This window comes from Rhinolophus sinicus, chromosome 3 (genome assembly GCF_057876585.1).
Source record: "Rhinolophus sinicus isolate RSI-liver-muscle chromosome 3, RSI-T2T, whole genome shotgun sequence".
Taxonomy (NCBI): Eukaryota; Metazoa; Chordata; class Mammalia; order Chiroptera; family Rhinolophidae; genus Rhinolophus; species Rhinolophus sinicus.
Genome location: NC_142503.1, coordinates 92,248,161 through 92,266,347, shown reverse-complemented (window position 1 = coordinate 92,266,347; position 18,187 = coordinate 92,248,161). Strand labels below are relative to the sequence as shown.

The window sequence follows — 18,187 nt, the reverse complement described above, 5'->3', positions numbered from 1 at the left end:
TGACTTCCGCTTGTCCTCCGAAAAGCCTGGGTCCAGTTTCCTGACCGAATATGCACAGGATCGGAGAGGGCTGTGACCAGCTGCTGCCTCTGCCCCACTTACACCCCTCCGGGGCTCCAGGGCCTCCGGTGGGTGGGCCTGTGTAGGGCTGAGCCAAGCAGAGCGTTCTGCCCCCTGGCTTCACTTCTCTCCCCTCTCGCATGCTCACATTCCCGTCTCAGCCCCTCTAACACCCTCCTGGCAGCTTGGACCTCTCCCTGGTCCTCCTTCCGCTCCGGTTTCAGCGTCCTCAGTTCATGCTCCTTGCAGCACTGCTGATGTTCTCCTCTCTTCTAGGAGGAACTTCGAAGCCAGAGCCAGAGCAGGTGATCAGAAACTACACTGAAGAGCTGAAAACGGCCCCAGATGAGGTAGGTGTCATGACAGCCGTGCTGCTTCTAGTTTTGTTTAGGAACAAGAGGCAGCCCCAGATGACCAGGATGCCATCCTGTCCCAGCTGGAAGGGCACTTCCCCAGGTGCTCTGGGTGCCAGCGCCATGCTCTGGGCATTTGGGTGTAATGTCCCGGCCTCCCGCAGGAGGCAGGCCTTTGCAAGGTGAGGCGGCTGTGGCTTCTGAGACTTGGGTTCTGATTTTAGCTTTGCCACACACAATTGTGCTCCTGAGCTAAGCTCCTCTTGCACAGGCCTCGGTGTAGCCCTGTGCCATCCTGGGGGCCAGAGGTCCTGGAGATGAGGGAGGGGAGAGCCTGCCCCACCCCCGAGGGCTGACGCCTATGTAGAAGGGAAGTGGCCTGGTCCAGGCAGCAGTGCTGCCCCTCTGGCTGCTGGGAGAGTAGCTGAGGGTTCCCGTCATTTACAGGGCCTGCCAGCCCCCGTGACAGCTTTAGTAGGACCCGAACCTCTCTCTGCTGGGCCACATTTTGGGGACTACAAGTGTCACTTTTCTCCTATTTGAACGGAGAGTCCTGGAGACTCTGGAGGAGGTGGGTTAAATGTCAGTCGTTCCAGTTCAGGACCGAGGACTCTTCACTGGCCTGTTTCTCCCGCAAGTCGGGTACGTGAGAAACATCTGGGTGGTAAAGCTTGAGACAGACCTGAAGGGCATCCTCGTGTCTCCCTCCAGCCCTCTCTGCGCCCACTCGCAGCACTCAGTCAGTCTTTGGTTTGCCCTGTGTTCATTGGGCACCATTGGGCTGCTTTGCTCCCACTCTCCTCCATTCTAAGCTGCCATCTGCGTGGCCGACACACTGCTGTAGTACCCGTGCTTAAAACCCCTCAGTGGGGCCTCGATGTGTAAGGCAAAGCCCAGCTCCTGAGCACGGCCATCAGAAGCTTCCAGACCTACTCCTCTGTCTGTCTTGTCTCATGTACCCCTGCAGGTGCCCCCGCGCCTCCCAGACTCTGCGCTGCTTCATGCTTCACAGCATTCTCTTGCCTCTACCCGGAGCGCCCGTGCCACACTTGTCCACCTGACAAGTTCCCTTCTCTCCTGGAAACGCAGATTGGAGGGCCTGTTGTGTTCTGTCCTCTCTGTCTGGCTGTCCCACTACCGTCTTGGCCTGTGCTTCTGTTATGGCACTGGCCCCTGTCTGCCTTCCCTCCTACTGTGGGGAGCCCCCTGAGGGCACAGACCCCGGGGACTCATCTGCTCCCAGGAACAAATGGCGATTGGACTGATTTCGGCTGTAATTCCGTATTTCATCAGATGCAGAGCTTTTCTACAAGATGAGGCTCTCTGGGTGCGTGTCTGTCTTGATGACGGTGCCCTGTGTTTGCTCCCCTCCCAGGACTGCATCATCTGTATGGAGAAACTGTCCATGGTGTCTGGGTACAGTGACGTGACCGACAGCAAGACCATTGGGCCGGTGGCCGTGGGCTGCCTCACCAAGTGCAGCCATTCCTTCCACCTGCTCTGCCTGCTGGCCATGTACTGCAATGGGAACAAGGTGCCCACATGCTGCCCCGGGGTGGGGCCAGGGGTGACCCGTCTGGTCACACTGCATCTGAGCAAGTGACAGGAGCTGCCCTGAAAGGAGCCGGGGCGTGCTTGGAGGCAGCCCCTGTCCTGCAGCAGGATGGGGTCAGCGGCTGGGGACTGGGGGTGGCAGGTGGTGCCTGGCTGCGCTTCCTTCAGTAGAGTTGGGCCAAAATGGAGAGAGATTGGGAGGACAGAGAACTGAGTCACGTGGCAGACCTTCAGGCTTGGCTGGCCTCTCTGCAGTATCCCAGTGCATCCTGTGCCAGCCAGGGTGCCAGCACCAACAGTTGATCAGTCACACGGTTTCCTGCTTGATTTTAAATGTGTATCGACTGTGGGACTTTTATTTATAAATCTAATTTTCCTACCTGATGCCAGTCTCCTGGTACTCACCCCTTTAATGAAAATTGTATAATGAGTTTCTGGTGCAAAACTTACATTTCCAAGGAAGCTGTTGCAATCCAGGCTGCCTGGGAATCAGGCCATGTGCCCAGAACCCGTGTGTGACAGCAGCTGACCTGTCCCCATCCGCCTGCGGGCCTCCTTCCATCTAGACAGCGGGTGGCTGTGCCTTGGTGCTGTGTCAGGGCTGCCGGCTCAGTGTGTGGCATTCTGCCTTACTCAGGACGGAAGTTTGCAGTGTCCTTCCTGCAAAACCATCTATGGAGAGAAAACAGGGACCCAGCCCCGGGGGAAGATGGAGGTGTTCCGGTTCCAGGTGGCCCTCCCCGGCCACGAGGACTGTGGGACGATACTCATAGTTTACAACATTCCTCACGGCATCCAGGTAAGGGGGCCTCCTCGGATCTTTCTGGAATCGGTCCCTTTCCCAGCAGCCTGCCCCCTGGTCACTGTGAGGATGCCTGGGTTGCCGAGTTCAGGGTCCCAGGAACCAGGAGGTCCTAGCGCTGGGGTTTGCAGCAAGTTCTTAGGGCTGTGGAAGCAAAGAGATGGCCCTCAGCCCTTTCCTGAGATAAGGAGGGCTTCCTGGAGGCGGAGACATCTTAGCTGCACTTGTATGGGACAGGAGACCAAATGTATAAGTAGGAGGAACCCTCGTGCTGAGTGTTCTGGGGAGCCCACAGGCAGGAACCCTCCCGGGGCAGAGCATGGGGCGGGGAGGTGCCAGCAGTGAGACGAGAGACTGGCTCAGTGGCCACGTCAGGCCTGGGTTAGGAGGGGCCGGATCTGGATGTCAGGAACCCTAGCGCAAGGTCCTGGGGTCCCAGGGAGACCCCAGCAGAAGCACTGGCCCCTCAGGCCTCCTTCCTTGGGTGACGGTTGGTCTTAGAACCCAGGGCAGTGGGGACTAGGAGCCCGTCCACTGTAGATGAGTTTTGTTTAATCACGTGCTCTTCCCTCTACTATTTTCTCCTTGGCTCAGAGTGAAATTTAACAATGTTCCAGAGAGGGTTGGAGCCAAGGGCGGGAGGGGAACTTGGAGCTGTACATGGCATGTCACTGTGTGGGCTCTGCACCATTGCAGCCCCTGCCTTCCTGCCCAGGCTGCTGCCATTGTCTCTGAGCCCTGCTCCAGCCACTTTAGAGTGAGGAGTAAAAGGTCCTGTGTGCTGGACTGAGGGTATCCTGAAGGCTGGCAGCCCTTGCCATCCAGTCCAGAGAGCCCGTTGCCCGGAGGGCCGCTGAAGAAGTAGGAACCTCCGTGCCCGCTTCTGAGGGGTTTCAGTCTCATCAGGGAAATAGAGAAAGTCAGCAGGAGCGTCTGCTGCCAGGCGGAATGGCACGCGTACAGGGAAGGTGGTCGTGGGTGGGAGGTCATGCTCACGTCGGGTCTTTGAGGGGCAGGATTTGAGTCAGCAATTTATTTGATCACTTGAGTGCAGGAATAGCACTGGCCAGGAGGGTGAAGGGGCAAGGCTGAGAGGTGTCCTGTGCACCTCTCAGTACCCCACTCCTGCTCTGTGTTTCTCCTGCAGGGCCCTGAGCACCCCAACCCCGGGAAGCCATTCACCGCCAGAGGATTTCCCCGCCAGTGCTATCTTCCAGACAATGCCCAGGGCCGCAAGGTAAAGGCCCACCACCACCCTTGGGGATGGGCCCTCCTGCTTCCAGGCCTGTGCCCACCTGCCAGTGCAAGGTGGGTGGGGTCGGGAGGGCCTGGCCCAGCCCGGCAGCGGGAGGCCTGCTGTCCACACTCGCCTCTGCTTCTGCTCACCTTACTGCAACAGGAGGGGGGGGACCTTGAGCCAGGCTGGCTGACATGTGGGCCACTCCTTCCAGGGGACCTTGCTATGGTTTGGGCATCCTCAAGGTGCCAGGAGTACAGGGAGAGAGGACCGGGACTTCCCAAGGGCTCTCGGGGGGAGGACAGGCCATCTCTCCTAGCGCCTGGTAGCCAGGTTGTGCCTCTGCACTGAGACCCGAGTGGGGACTTTCCTTGTTTGTGGGAGACAGTTCCAGGCAGACAGCAGCTAGTGTGACAGCTTTGAGGTGGGAACAGGCTTGGACAATGTGAAGAGCCTGAGGGAGAGCCAGGTAGGGCAGGGGGGCAGTGGAGGTGGGTCGGGGTGCCCTCCAGGTCAGCCACAGGAACGGGGCTTTATTCTAAGCCGTGAGGTGAGGGGTGTCAGCGGGGAGTAAGCTGCAGACTCGAGGTTTGAGGAAGCTTCCTCTGGTGGTGTGAGAGGACGGACTCCAGGTGGCCGGGCGTGGAGAGCAGCAGCCGTGGGACAGAGCAGGGACGCCTGGATTTGATGAGAAGGGAGAGAAGGAGCTTAGCCAAGGTGGACTTGGAAGTCGGGAAAAATCAGGATAGGTCCGAGTTGGGACTGAGTACAAGGCAGCACTGAGGGGAGGGCCGGCCGACGGGTGGGACCGAGACTGGCGTCTGGAGGTGCGCACTGTGAGGGCCTGCTGGACTGCAGAGCAGCAGTGGGAGCTCCAGGGGGGTCAGGGCTGGAGCTCGACGCCAGGGACCCCACAGATGGGGCTTCACGCCATGGGATTATGGATGACATCACTTAGGAGACAGCAGATTGCAATGCCGAGGGGAAGGTCCCAGCTCCCAGGGGCCCTGCCAGTGGTTAATGGGACCTGGGGAATGGACCAAGGGCCTAGCGTACGCACTGCGCAGCCCCCAGCTGACACTGGTGGGTGGTTGGTGCTGCCCTCCTTGTTCTCATCACGGGGGCAAATCAAGGGCTGGGGGTGGGGCAGAGGATGCCCCCACCCAGTCGCCTGGACACCCCTGCCCCAGGGTGAGAAACGGAAGGCACAGCCAGCACTTGGTCACCCCCTTCCCTCCCTCTCTCCTCTGTCTCCTGGGGTAGGTCCTGGAGCTGCTGAAGGTGGCCTGGAAGAGGCGACTTATCTTCACAGTGGGGACGTCTAGCACCACGGGCGAGACCGACACGGTGGTGTGGAATGAGATCCACCACAAGACAGAGATGGACCGCAACGTGACAGGCCACGGCTACCCGGACCCCAACTACTTGCAGAACGTGCTGGCCGAGCTGGCCGCCCAGGGGGTGACTGAGGATTGCCTGCAGCCGCAGTGACCCGCCCGCCTGGCAGCCAGCCGCCCACCCTGCTGGCGGGCTGCCCCTAGGCTGTGCAGTCAGGGAGCTGCCTCTCCTCAGAGGCTGGAATGTTTGTTGGGGGCACGGGGTGCTCCATGGAAGCTAGGGCTTCTCCTGTCTGCCTTTCCCCCTTCCTCCTCCCCTCCAGGCCTGGGTCTCCGTGGGAATTGGGCAAGCCTGGGGAGTTGTCACTGTGGGGGCTTAAGATGCAGCTACCTCAGTTGCATGGGGGCCCTTTGTCCTTGGCTGGCTGCCTTGGGCCTCCAGTGCTGGGGGCCTAGCATGGGGTGGGGAGAGAACCCCCCCCCCCCGCCAGCCAGGGACAGGCATGGGTCTGGGTCAGCTTCTCATACCTCAGATGTTCTGTTTGCAATAAATGCCCGATAGCCAAAGTCAGCATGCCCTGCTGTGTTTGTCAGCGGTGGTTGGGGTGGGGTGTGTGTGTGTGTGTGTGTGTGTGTGCGTGCGTGTGTGTGTGCACGCCAGCACACACGTCTTGCTGTATCCAAACGGGAAGGGACCTCATAGGCTGCCCATTCAATCCCATTCCATAAATGAAGAAACAGGCTATGGTGAGGGCCAGAGAGCCCGTGGCACTGACCTTGCCGCTTCCCCCGTCCCCCAGACCAGCCCTCCTTTCGGTGTGCAGTCCAGCCACTCAGCCCATCATCCCATTACTTCCGCAGGTTCTGGGGAGCACTGCTCACATGAGGGGGGACCTGCTGCTGTCTCCATTCTACCTGGGAGGAAACTCAGGTTCAAGGGCATAGTAACTGGCCCAAGGTCCCAGGCTAGTGGTAGAGTCAGAGCTGGAATCCAGGCCAGAATTGGGCTGACGCCACACTCAAAGTTCTAATTCTTCTGGACCTTCTTAGAAGGAGGATCAAATACTCCCACACTTGCTGTCTGCCTGGGGGCCGTGCTCGTGGCCTGGGGCCACAGGGACACAGAACCGTGTTTTGAGTGGGCCCGGGGCACTTTCACCTTTGCAAACCCCTTTCTCCATGAGAAAAACATTAAATTCTGTTTTACGATGTGTTGGTATAAAGATGAATATATAATAGAGCATTTTTTCCCATTTAGAAGTTCATTTGTTTCACTTTTAGTTTTAAAAGAAATTTAAGATGTTTTTGGGACCCCTAAAAGTATTGTGGGCCCTGGGCTCTGTGTCCTCTGAGCCTCCTAGAGGAGCTGGTCCTGGGGGTGGGGGGCCTGGCCAGACCCCCCAACCTGTTTGGTTCCACGGTGAGACTCGCTGCTGGGAGTTGGTGCTGCTGCCGTCTAGGCTCCCACCATTAAAGTCGGTGAGAATCAGAATGGGAGACGATGTCGGCCACTCGTCTACCCGATAAGGGTCCAGCATCCAGACTGTATAAGGAACTCCACAATACAAAGGCAAATACCCTATTTTTTAAAAGAGCAAAGGCCTTTTCTCCGAAGAAGATACACAGATGGCTGACAAGCACTTGAAAAATGCTCACTGTCATCAGGGAAACGCAGATCAAAACCACAAAGTGATACCACTTCAGACCCATTAGGATGGTTATTACTAAAAAAAAAAAAGGAAACTAACAAATGAGGATATGGAGAGATGGGAGCCGCATCTGCCGGTGGGGATGTGCACGCAGCTGCTTTGGGGAACGGTTGGGCAGTTCTCAAAAAGGAGCTACCCCATGACTAAGCAATTCCACCCCGCTTCATAGCCAAGAACTGAAAACGTGTCCTCACAAAAATTTGTCCGTGAATGGTCACAGCAACATTAGTTATAAGCCAAAAAGTAGAAAACCCCAAATACCCATCAGCTGATGAATGGATAAACAGAAGGTACACACATACTATGGACTTGTATTCCGCCTTAAAAAGGAAGCACCCATACCCGCTACAACATGGATGAACGTGAAAAACGTGCCAAGTGGGAGAAACCAGACAGGAAAGACCACATGCTGTGTGCTTCCATTTATGTGAAGTGTCCAGAACAGGCAAATCCACACAGAGAGAAAGTAGCTGAGTGGTTCCAGGGGGAGGCGGGAGGGGAGTGACTGTTTTCATGGGTACTGTGTTTCTTCTTGGGGTGATGAAAAGTTTCTGGAATTGTGATGATTGCACAACCTTGTGAATATACTGAAAACCAGTGAACTGTACACTTTAAAAGGATGAATTTTATGAGATGTGAATTATATCTCAGTAAAAAATGCATATAGTGAGAACCCAAGGGTGTAATTAAGTGAGGGGCTGGTCATCTGTCAAGGGCTCTACGATCTTGAAGCTCTTCCTTTGGAATAGGGAACTGAGGAAGGACGGGGGACTGGGCAGGGCCAGGGGTGCGGTGATGGGGCTGGAGCCAGGCAGGTGGGAGCTGCCCCAGGCTTGCTCCTGGGTGGGGTCGGCAGACCAGAGAGAGTCTCCTGGTGCCTGGGGTGCAGGAATCTCAGGCATGTGGCCGTGAGCCCATGTTTCTACAGATTGGCCATCCTCCCCAGGGCTTGGAGGCTGGGTGGGGCCTAAATTCAGACATGGATCTCTGAAGTGGCTTGGCCAGCAGTCTAGGTGTCCAGTGGCCTCTCCCTCAGCCCTGCCCCGCCCCTCCCTGTGGTGGGCTGGGCTGGGGGGAGGGGTTGGGGTGCATTCACATTTTCAGGTCTTTCCAGCCGTGGGCCAGCCTGGCAGCCTGACTAACCAGCTCTCCAGGCCATAGGCGTTGGGGGAAGGGGTGCTGCAGAAGGCCGCCAGACCAGCCTCAGGCTGTGGATGTTGCAGAAGGCAGTGGACATGGGGCTCCCCCAGAGGCAGCCTCGCCTGCGGCTGCTGCTCCTCGTGGTGACGCTGGTCTGGCCCCAGCCCTGCATGAACTTGGGTGAGTAGGGGTCCACCTGGATGCACCTGACCAGAGCCAAGGGGCTGGGGCACCGGCTGGAGTGATTGGACCCTACCCCTCCCATTGGGAGAGGTGACCCGGGGGCAATGGGCCTCAGGACCCTCACGCCTATCTCCATGGCCACAGAGCTGATCCCCTACACGCCGCAGATAACAGCCGGGGACCTGGAAGGGAAGGTCACGGCCACCACGTTCTCCCTGGAGCAGCCTCGCTGTGTGCTGGACGGGCGTGCAAATGCTACCGATACCCTCTGGCTGGTGGTGGCCTTCAGCAACGGTGTGTCACGGTGCAGGTGTGGGCTGGGGGTTAGCCGTGTGGCTGAGAGCTCCAGGGTCTGGGAGACCCTCCCTGTGACCTTCGACACTGGCTGTGGAGTGACAGTTGGGCTTTAGCGAGAAGGTACTTTGACAGGGTGAAAAAACCTGCTTTGTGTCTGTAGGGGCCCTCTGACCACTGAGGCATAGAGGACCGAGCAGGGCTGGAGGCCTTGGGCGCAGCCAGGGACTGTGGCAAGGAAGGCCTGGCTTCACCCGCCTGCCAGCCCCATCTGTCTGTCCCTCCCCCCTGCAGCCTCCGGGGACTTCCAGAACCCACAGACACTGGCTGAGATCCCAGCCTCCCCACGGCTGCTGACCGATGGCCACTACATGGCACTGCCCCTGTCCCCGGACCAGCTGCCCTGTGAGGACTTTGTGGGTGGCAGCGGCATCCACGTGCTGAGGGTGGGCAACGACCCCCACTGCCTGCCCGACCTCCACCAGCCATCCTACTGCAACGCCCCCCTCCCAGGCCCCGGACCTTACAGGTGGGTCACCCCGCTTGGAGCCTGGGACAGGGGCTGTGCTAGGAGAGAAGGGGTTTCAGGAACCAGGGTTGCCTGCCCTAGCCTTTCCCACGCCCCATCCTGGCTGTCGGCTGAAGCAGGCCCTTCCCCTTTGCAAGCCTTGGTTTTTTCCTCTGGGGTTGGGGAGCAGCACTGATTACATCTGGGGTCAAGCAGAATGCTGTCTTTCCGGGGTCCCAGGAGGAAGAGGTCACACCACAGAGATGGTGGGGGTGGGATGGGTCTGCAGGGCTGTAGTCAGGGGCCCACTCTCCCTCCCAGGGATAGATCTAGTGGGAAACCAAGCCCACGGCTGAGCGCAGACCCATTCAGTGGGTAGGAGGTGGGAAAGTAGGAGAGAAGATGACCGCCCACTTTTACAGGCGAAGGAACTGAGGCATAGAGTGCTAAGTGGCTTGTGGAGGGCAGGGTGGAGACCGGGTGCGAAAGCAGGTGTCCAGAGCAGGGCTCTGGGGCCACAGGATGAGGCCAGCTGTCCTCAGGGAGACTAAGTCCAGCTGGGAGAACCAGCATGGCCACCGCCTCCCTCTGCCCTTTCACCCAGCCCTGCCAGGTCCCCTTCCCCCTCGCCCAGCCCATTCCCTAGCTTGGCTCCACCCCTAGCAGCCACCAGAGCCAGCTTCCCTCACTGCCAGCCTGTCTGGGTCCCTCAGTGCTCAGAAAATTTCCAGAGCTCTGTAGCCCCTGCCAAAACACAAGTGAGCTGCTCCACCAGGCCTTGGTGCCCTCGGTGCCAGCCTGCCGCCTCCCTGTGAACCTGGGCTCTGCGTGCAGCCTGAACACACTCCACCTTCCTTAGGCCTTCACTCGGGGTGCTCGCCCCTCATGAGGGGCCTCCCATGGCCTCAGAGACTCCACTGGGCCAGCAGTTCTCCTGCGAGACGCCCCTGGCCCCCAGTTCATGCACCCCGCTGAGCTACCCTGAGGCACCTGGGTGTTATATTTAGTAACTGGGGCCCCTAACCTGATAGGGTACCTGGAGAGTAATGGTGCAGGTGGATTGGGGCTGCTGGTGGAGGTCATCATGGCCAGAGAGGCCTCAGGTTCTCAGAGGAGGGCCAGGCCATGGCTGGTCCTGATGGGCCCCACCCTCCCCACCCTCCCCTATACCCAGGAAAAGCCCGCAGCGTGGCCCAGACCAGCTGTCTGGGGTCTGGCTGCAGTAGGCAGCCTGCCCAGGACAGTTGAGGCTCTGAGGCTCACCCCTCCTCTGCTCCCCAGGGTGAAGTTCCTCCTGATGGATGCCAGGGGCTCACCCCAGGCCCAGACCAGGTGGTCTGATCCCATCACACTCCACCAAGGTAACACTGGGTAGGGTTGGTCTGGCTCCAGTCTGCTTGACACCTCCTGCCCAATGGTCATGCTCAGCCGGCCCCTCCCCCTGCTGTCATGGGACTGGGGACCTGGTAGCAGTGGTTCAAGTCCAGCTCACCCCCTACAGGCACCGGCTCTGGCCATCCCCACATGTTTGCCCACCCTTGGGTGCCCAGGCCCCAGCCCAGTCAGACTTGGGCAGAAACCGCCTTCCCCTCCTACAGGGAGCCAGCCCTGGGCCCAGCACTGCAGGGTGGAGAAGGGCCAGGGCAAGAAGGAGGGTCAGTCAGGGCCACAGGTTCTGGGAGGCTTCCCTCAGCAGGGCCCCAAGAAGCCAGCATGACTCACCAGGCTGAGGAAATTGCATGTGTGAAGGCCAGAGTGTGCGGTGTGGGGTGTGGGGGACGCCTGGGAGATGGGCTGCAGAAGCCAGGGGTGGGGGTAGGGGCTTAGTGGCCAAAGTCCTTGAATGCCAGGCGTCAGGGACCAGGGCAGCCACGTGGTCAGCCACCAATCTGCGTGCTATGGGTGGACGCATTGGTGGGAACAACCTAGAACACAGTGAGTACAGAGCAGAGGCTGGAGCCATGGGGTGTCCAGCCTGGCAGGGCACAGATGCCCGTCTGAGATGGACGGTGGGTTGGGCTCAGGAGGCTGCGTGGGGACAGGAGGTAGCCAGGTCTTGGGTCTGAGCATGGGTCCAGGAGCAGCCTCTGAGCAGCTGCTGTGCGTGCAGGGAAGTCCCCAGGCTCCATCGACACGTGGCCAGGGCGGCGAAGTGGTGACATGATCGTCATCACCTCCATCCTCTCTTCTCTGGCTGGCCTCCTGCTCTTGGCCTTCCTGGCAGCCTCCACTGTGCGCTTGTGAGTGGTGACACCCGAGAGCCCTTTCCCCACCTGCAGCCCCTTCCCGCTCCCTGAGCCCAGCACCTGCACCGCCTCCCTGACCCTGAGGTTTTGAGCTGGGAGGTGTCCCTGGGAGGGCTGTTCAGGGAATTTCCACTCTGAGTGTCTCTCCCCTGGGAGGTCGGGGAGGTGGTCCAGCAGCTCCTCTGACCACAGGTTCATAGAGCCACCTCGCTCTGCCTGTCCCTCAGTGTGTCCTTTGCCTGGGCCCTTGTCCTCCTGGGCCTTGTTTTCTCTCCAGTGAGCTCTGTCATCTCAGTGAACTGACACCCGGTAGTCAGGATGGCCACCTGGAGGAGGCAGGTCTCCAGCTGGTTCTAGAGGGGAGGAAAGGGCCATCAGAGGCTGCAGGAGGAGGGACCTGGGAGTGGGGCGGAGCCCTGATAAAGCCTGCTCTTCTTGTCTAGCTCCAGCCTGTGGTGGCCTGAGGAGGTCCCAGAGCAGCTGCGGATTGGCTCCTTCATGGGCAAGCGTTACATGACTCACCACATCCCGCCCAGTGAGGCCGCCACCCTGCCTGTGGGCTGTGAGCCTGGCCTGGACCCCCTCCCCAGCTTCAGCCCCTAGCCTGGCCCATGTGGCTGGGGCTAGGGAAGTGCTCCGGGAGTTGGGAGCGTTGAGGGCAGAGTGCTCCTTCCTAGCCCCGCCCCCATCACACTCCCCTCTGCCTGAAATCCCACCACGAGCAGCCCTGACTGGCTTTCCCATTCCCTGCTCTCTCCAGGCAACTGCAGTTGCCTGCAAGGGAGTTTGGGGGAGAACCGTGGTCAGGCTGGGCATCCAGTCCCACCTCCATCCCTACCTCTCTTCCATCTGCCCTCTTGCGAGTGAGGCTGGAGGTAATGGGTGAAGAGACCACCCTGACCAAAGCTTCCAAGCCCCAGGAAGAGGCCTGCAGGGGGCCTTGCTCTGCACGGTGAAGGGAGCTGAGATGGGCCCATCATGCGATGTATGAGGCCTGAGCCTCCCTCTGTCCCTCTGTCCCACTTGCCAGTGGCTGGGGCTGCAGGGAAGCCTTCAGAGGCACTGGCCTCTCCTGAGGGTGGCTGGAGGGTCAGACAGAGTGAAGAAACATTAGGACCCTCCGGCCACTGATTCAGCCACCACTTCCACCCCCTTGCACACACAGATGGCTCACACACTTATCCCCTCATCGCACTCCACAAACATTCGTTGAGCATCGGCTGCCACGCACACTGTTAGACGTGGGGTCTCAGGCAGATCGTGGGGAGCTCACTAACTGCTCTCGATATCAGATGATCACTTGTTCAGATGTGACCTGTTACTGTTGGGAGGCTGTCACATCCTCAGATTGTCACCTACCCTCAGGCTCACACTCCCTCAGACAACCACCCCAATGGGTTCACTGGGGTCCACGACGACCCAGCACCGGGGGCGGGGGAGTATAGGCTTCATTCCGCCAGTGTCCATCTGCCCACAAGGGCGGTAGTACCCATTGCAGTCACAAGAGGGCGCCAGTGCACCGCCGCTGTAGCCTCACGGCCCCGCGCATGCGCACTCCTACTCACAGACCAGCCGGGCGCTGTTGGTCGGCGGGTTCCGGCCTCGTGACCTATTGTAAAGAGCAGCCACCATTCAACGGGGTCTCTGGAGGTCAGGGCTCCATACCCCACCTCAGCCAAGCCAGAGGGATGGCCAATCACGCTCCCACTTGAGGGCCTACTGCGTGCCTTCCAATCCGTACAGCAGACACCGTTTTCTAGATGGAGCAACAGGCTCATTGACTTGCCCTCTGTGCTCTGTCCACTGCTGACCCCCCACTCTTACCTGCCACTAGCCTGACAGCAGCTCCCAGCACGCAGCGTCCTCCATCCCCAGCCCGTGGAGGGCACCTCCCCAAAAGAGGGAGGGAGGTGCCCCCTCTTTTGAGGTGAATAAATGCGGCCTGGCTTTTCCATCTGAGTGGTGATGGTGCTGGTTTTAAAAGAGGAGCATTTACACGTGGGACCCAGCCTGGCCTTGCTCTGTCCAGCACCAGCCCCAGAGCTGCCCTGAGCCTTGATTGCTAGCCCTAATTGTACTTTGAGGGTGCCCCCATCTCCTGACCGGCCCCAGGGAAACCCATATGTTGCAAGGCCAGGAAGCCCGCTACTAATGCAGCTTATGTGGATTTAATGCTTCCTCCCAGGCAAACACTTCAGAGGAGTCTTTGCTTTCAAAACCCATGCACCCCTGGTTCCTAGTGGTGTTTCCCACATCCTGCCTGCCCTGCACCCCCACCAGCCACAAGACCCCCTCCAGGTGCAGACAGAAGCAGAGCTCAGGCCCTGGGGTCCTGGGTGACATCTGGCCCTGGGAGCCAGCCCCTTGGGCAGCCACCTTTGAAATTCTGCTACTCTGGATCCCAGGTCCCTCTTGGCCTCTTGGAATTGGAGGAGGGTTAAAAGCTCCCCCCACCTCACCCTCACTGGCTATCTCCAGCAGTGCCCTTTTGACACTGCCCTCTTCAGGCCTGGCTCCAACACCAGGCAGAGAGACCTTCCAGGTCCAGGAGGCCCAGCTTTGGGCTTGCCCAGGAGGGGATGGCGGGAATGAAGAGGGGTCCACTGGCTTTTGCTGAGTGAAAACATGACCAAAACCTCCCAGGGCAGGAGGTTTAGCCAGGAATTACTCTAGGCTGTTGCATATCCCAGTGCCCTTTTGTGGCTTGTTCTCCGAGCCCAAATCTGTGCTGATCCAGGCATAGCCCCAGTGACGTGTTGTGCATGCCCGGGGCTGCCCCTCGTTTTTTAATAGCTTCCCCCACCTGCCCTCTGAGGAGCTGTTTTCATCTCATCTGGCCACCTGCCTGGAGCTTGACCATGGAGACAGACTCTAAACAGACATTGCAACACAGTGGGTGAAGTCTGTGAAGGGGCTAGAGAACCCAGGGGAGGCAACGGACCCCTCTGAGGGTCAAGGGGGCTTCCTAGGGCTGATTTCCAAGCTGAGTCTTGAGAGGCAAATGGAAGTTCGTCAAGTAGAGGGGAAAGGAAGGAGGAAACGAGTGCGAGACTCCTGGAGACCATCTTGACCTGCAGTAGCATGGATGGTGCCCAGGTGGTGGCAGCAGGCATTCGAGGCTGGGAGGCCAGTGAAAGGGAGGCTGGCCTGATCTTCCAGGCAGATGCAATGAGCCCTGAACCAGGGCACCCAAGGGTTTGGAGAGGAAGAGGTGGATTCCAGAAACACTCAGGAGCTGCAAGAACTGGGGACTTCTTAGATGTGGGAGATGAGGCAGAAGATGCCTGGGTTTCTGACATGGGGATGGGCGTGAATGCAAAAATGGAGGCTCTTTATGTTCTGAGAGGGGTTATATCACCCCAACTTGCTTCAGAGCAGATCCCCAGAAAATGGGGCGCTGGGGACGTCATCTTAGCAGCTGGGTGAGTTCACAAGAACATCAACAAATTGTTAATATTTTACAAAGATGGTCAACAAGAGGCCACCCTGTGAGCCCAAACGAAGGTGGGTGTTCTGCCTCGGGGCTGTCCTGGCAAGAATCCACAGGGAGTGGGAGGGTGGGACCAGTGACCACCCAGCACAGGTACTGCCGCGCTGAGCCCCGGGCGGCTGTGCCAGGGCATTCTGCCCCACCGTCACGCTTGACAAGGCCGTCGACGGGCCCCAGCCCTGCTCGTGACAGGCCTGAGCAGACTGCATAGTGACAGCCATGTTGTGGAGAAGCTTTTATTAAATGGCATTTAAAAATTTCCCCAGGACTGTATTTTGGGAAATGCCTCCAAATTCATTGGCTGTAACATAATGGCTCAGTGGTTAAAAACAAGTTCATTGTTAAAAGGGAAAAAATAGCCATGATTGTGGGGGTGATGACTCAGAGATGACTCATCAGACCTGAAATCAAAGGAATCAGAATGACAGCAGGTGGAAATCAGGCAGCAGGGCCCCACCCCTCCTCTTTCTCATCTTCTGGGTTCATTTTATTCCTCTGGATCTCCAAACCATCCGTTTCTCTCCATCATCTCTGCAAAACCCAGGCCAGCCGCCCTGGTCTCTTCTGGGGAGGTCAGCAGCTGCCCCCTTGCTGGTCTTCCCACGCCAGCCTTCCTGCTCCCTGCCCCCAACCTCCTCCCAGCACCCAGAGGGACCGGGTTATAAACCTGATGGTGTCACACCAGTGGGCACAACTCTCAAAGACTTCCTGCCGCAAGAACAGAATCTGGATTCCTCATTTCAGCCGTGAGGCCCCACGATCCATTGCTCAGCCCCTCTATTCCAGCCACACAGGCCACAAGGCTTTGTACTTGTTCCCTCGAGGTAGGACACCCCTCCACTTCACTCCCCTTCTTCTAGATCATCCCTCAGCAACAAGGTTGCTTCTTCATGAGAGCCCTTCCAGACCCTTCAGCTCTCCTAGAACCGTGTTCTTCTCCTTCTCAGCACATTTTCCGCTTTGTAATTAGACATTTAAAATGGTGAGCTTTTGCATCCCCCACCCACACTGTGAACTCCAGGAGAGCACAGACCATACCTGGTCTGCTCAGCAGGGTATTCCCAGAGCAAGCACAGTGCCCGGCTCCCAGTAGGTGCTTAATAAATAGTTGCTGACTGAATGCTTTAGTAAAGGCAAATACATCTTCACATTTTAAAAAATATCAGCTTCGTGGAGTTATAATTCAAATACCATACAATATACCTATTTAATGGTTTTTGGTATTTGCAGACTTGTACCATTATGAACTTTAGAACTTTTTAGTCATTCCAAAAGAAACCCTGTGCCCATTAAGCAATCACTCCCCATTCTTCTCCACCCCTCCTTAGTCCCTGGTAACCCCTCACCTACTCTGGACATTTCCTAGAAATGGAATCATACAATATGCATATGTGGTCCAGTGGCTTGTTACACTGCGCACAGTTTGGGGGGAAAAGGAAACAGGAGTGCTGGCATTACCGGTTGTGAGCTGTCATTCATGGCTCCTCTCGCTTGGCTGAATCATTTCTTTATCCTTTCTAACTGGGTAGGACTGCAGTCTAGTGTTCAGTCTCTGGGAAAATTGGGGTCTTTCCCTCAGGACGCACAGGACAACCATCAGAGAGGCTCGGTCTTCTCAGGGGCCCAGAATGCACCCCTCCATGTGTTCTCAGCCACAAACAGCAAGAACCAACCTTGGAGAGTTAGGTGGGAAGGGAATGTTCTGGAGGAGGTCGGGATGCACATGGGGACCACACCAGGAATCCCAGCACAGAACAAAGCTTCACTCCCTGGTCCCACCATGGGAGCTTCTGGCCCGGTCATCTCAGGAAGCTGGGCATGACAGCTGAGAATGGACTGGCCATAGCACCCACTTCCCTGTCTGGTGTGGGTGCATGCCTAGTGGGCACCCTGGCCACACAGGAGGCTGGAAACTTACCCATTTGGCTGCTGCATTGGGAGGTGGGCCACGCACTAGGGTGCTGGGTATGGGTGAGGGGCTGAGTCTGCCTGGAGAAGAGACACGTTTTTGTGATTCTCACAAAGATATCATATGGCTAGTGCAGGCTCTGGGGGTACGTGCGACAGAAGGCAATGTCCCAGACATAAGGAGGGAGTGGCAGGAGCTAGACACTCAGAAAGAATGGCCGCCGTCTCCCTCCCCGAGGAGCATGGCTTCTGCTGGTTTTATGCTCACGTGGGCAAATTGCACGATAATGAAAGAATTCCATTAAATGTTGGGAGTTCTTCAGAGCCTTCTGGGGTTTGTGACTGTCTGCCTTCTAAGAGGGCACCAGGGCCAGCGTGCGGGGAAGATGGAGGGCTTCTCTAGGGATCAGCTCTTGGGCAGGTCACGCCCCACCTGTGAGCCTCTGCTCGTGTCTGCACAGTGGGTGCAGTAATCGTCGGCGCCCAAGGCTACAGTGAGTGACCATGGGAGGAGGGGATTAGAGGGTCTGACACGTAGATGTTCAACGAATGAGTTTTTATGTTTTCCTTGGAGATATTTGTTGTTATTTCAGAGGAAAACAAAGCTGTCACTTTGACCATTTGTTGCTGCCACTTCAGAGCCCCACACCCCCTCCCCACGATGGGGACACAAGGACCCCCTGCAGAGCTCGGCTCCCCTCACCACTATCCATAGGAAAAAGCTGGGTCATGGAGAGAGTGTATCCCACTTGGCCATGCAGCTGCGGCTGGGCAGCGGGCCCCTGACAGCCCGACCCACTGCCTCTTCGGGCTCCTGGGGCCCCTCCTGTCCCTGCCAAGCCTGTGGTGGAGGGTGGGGCTGGCTCCACCTTCTCCGGAGGGGCCAGCATGAAACAGGAGTAGAGGGGCAGACATATATCACTGCCCACTCTGCAGCCCACCCACCCCAACCCCCTTCCCAGAGGTGGGGGAGAGAGGAGTGGAGTGTGGGGGAGGGGGAGTTGCGGGCACCCACTACAGGGCAGGAAAGGCCTACAGACCAAGCCCAGAGACCCCACAGGCCATGCAGAGGCTCCGTTCCAGTCCCTGTCACTCACCAGGGAGGCATACCCACTGTTATACATCTAATTGTGTTCCTCAAAGTTCATATGTTGAAGCCTTAACCCCCAGTGCCTCAGAATGTGACTATTTGGAGATAGGGCCTTTACAGAGGTAGTTAAGTAAATGTAGACCTTTAGGGTGGGCCCTGATCCAATGACCTGATCTCTTATAAAAAGAGATTAGGACAGGGGTTGGCCAGATGGCTCAATTGGATAGAGGGCCAGCTCTCAACAACAAGGTTGCCGGTTCGATTCCCACATGGGAT

At 57.9% G+C, this 18,187-nt stretch overlaps 2 protein-coding genes across 8 annotated transcripts in view; both read left to right on the top strand.

Moving 5' to 3' along the window:
- DTX2 (deltex E3 ubiquitin ligase 2) overlaps positions 1–5,914 on the top strand; it is a 37,138-nt gene extending 31,224 nt beyond the window's left edge. For all 6 annotated transcript variants that reach the window (XM_019752764.3, XM_019752767.3, XM_019752766.3 and 3 more), the window contains 5 exons: positions 337–410; positions 1,789–1,947; positions 2,605–2,766; positions 3,917–4,006; positions 5,270–5,914. In XM_019752764.3, the coding sequence (XP_019608323.3) occupies positions 337–410; positions 1,789–1,947; positions 2,605–2,766; positions 3,917–4,006; positions 5,270–5,497 (713 nt within the window). In that variant the 3' untranslated portion in view covers positions 5,498–5,914. The remainder of the gene's footprint in view (positions 1–336; positions 411–1,788; positions 1,948–2,604; positions 2,767–3,916; positions 4,007–5,269) is intronic.
- A 2,110-nt stretch (positions 5,915–8,024) lies between these two features.
- Positions 8,025–13,382, top strand: UPK3B (uroplakin 3B). Of its 2 annotated transcripts, XM_019752678.3 has the most exons (6): positions 8,027–8,372; positions 8,520–8,669; positions 8,964–9,198; positions 10,459–10,538; positions 11,288–11,417; positions 11,867–13,382. In XM_019752678.3, exons 1-6 carry the CDS (start codon positions 8,267–8,269, stop codon positions 12,024–12,026), a joined length of 861 nt encoding a protein of 286 aa, XP_019608237.1. In that variant the 5' UTR covers positions 8,027–8,266; the 3' UTR covers positions 12,027–13,382. The 2 variants fall into 2 exon arrangements, with proteins under 2 accessions (XP_074184507.1, XP_019608237.1); XM_074328406.2 differs by lacking the exon at positions 8,520–8,669 and having other exon boundaries at positions 8,025–8,372.
- Positions 13,383–18,187: the final 4,805 nt, after the last annotated feature.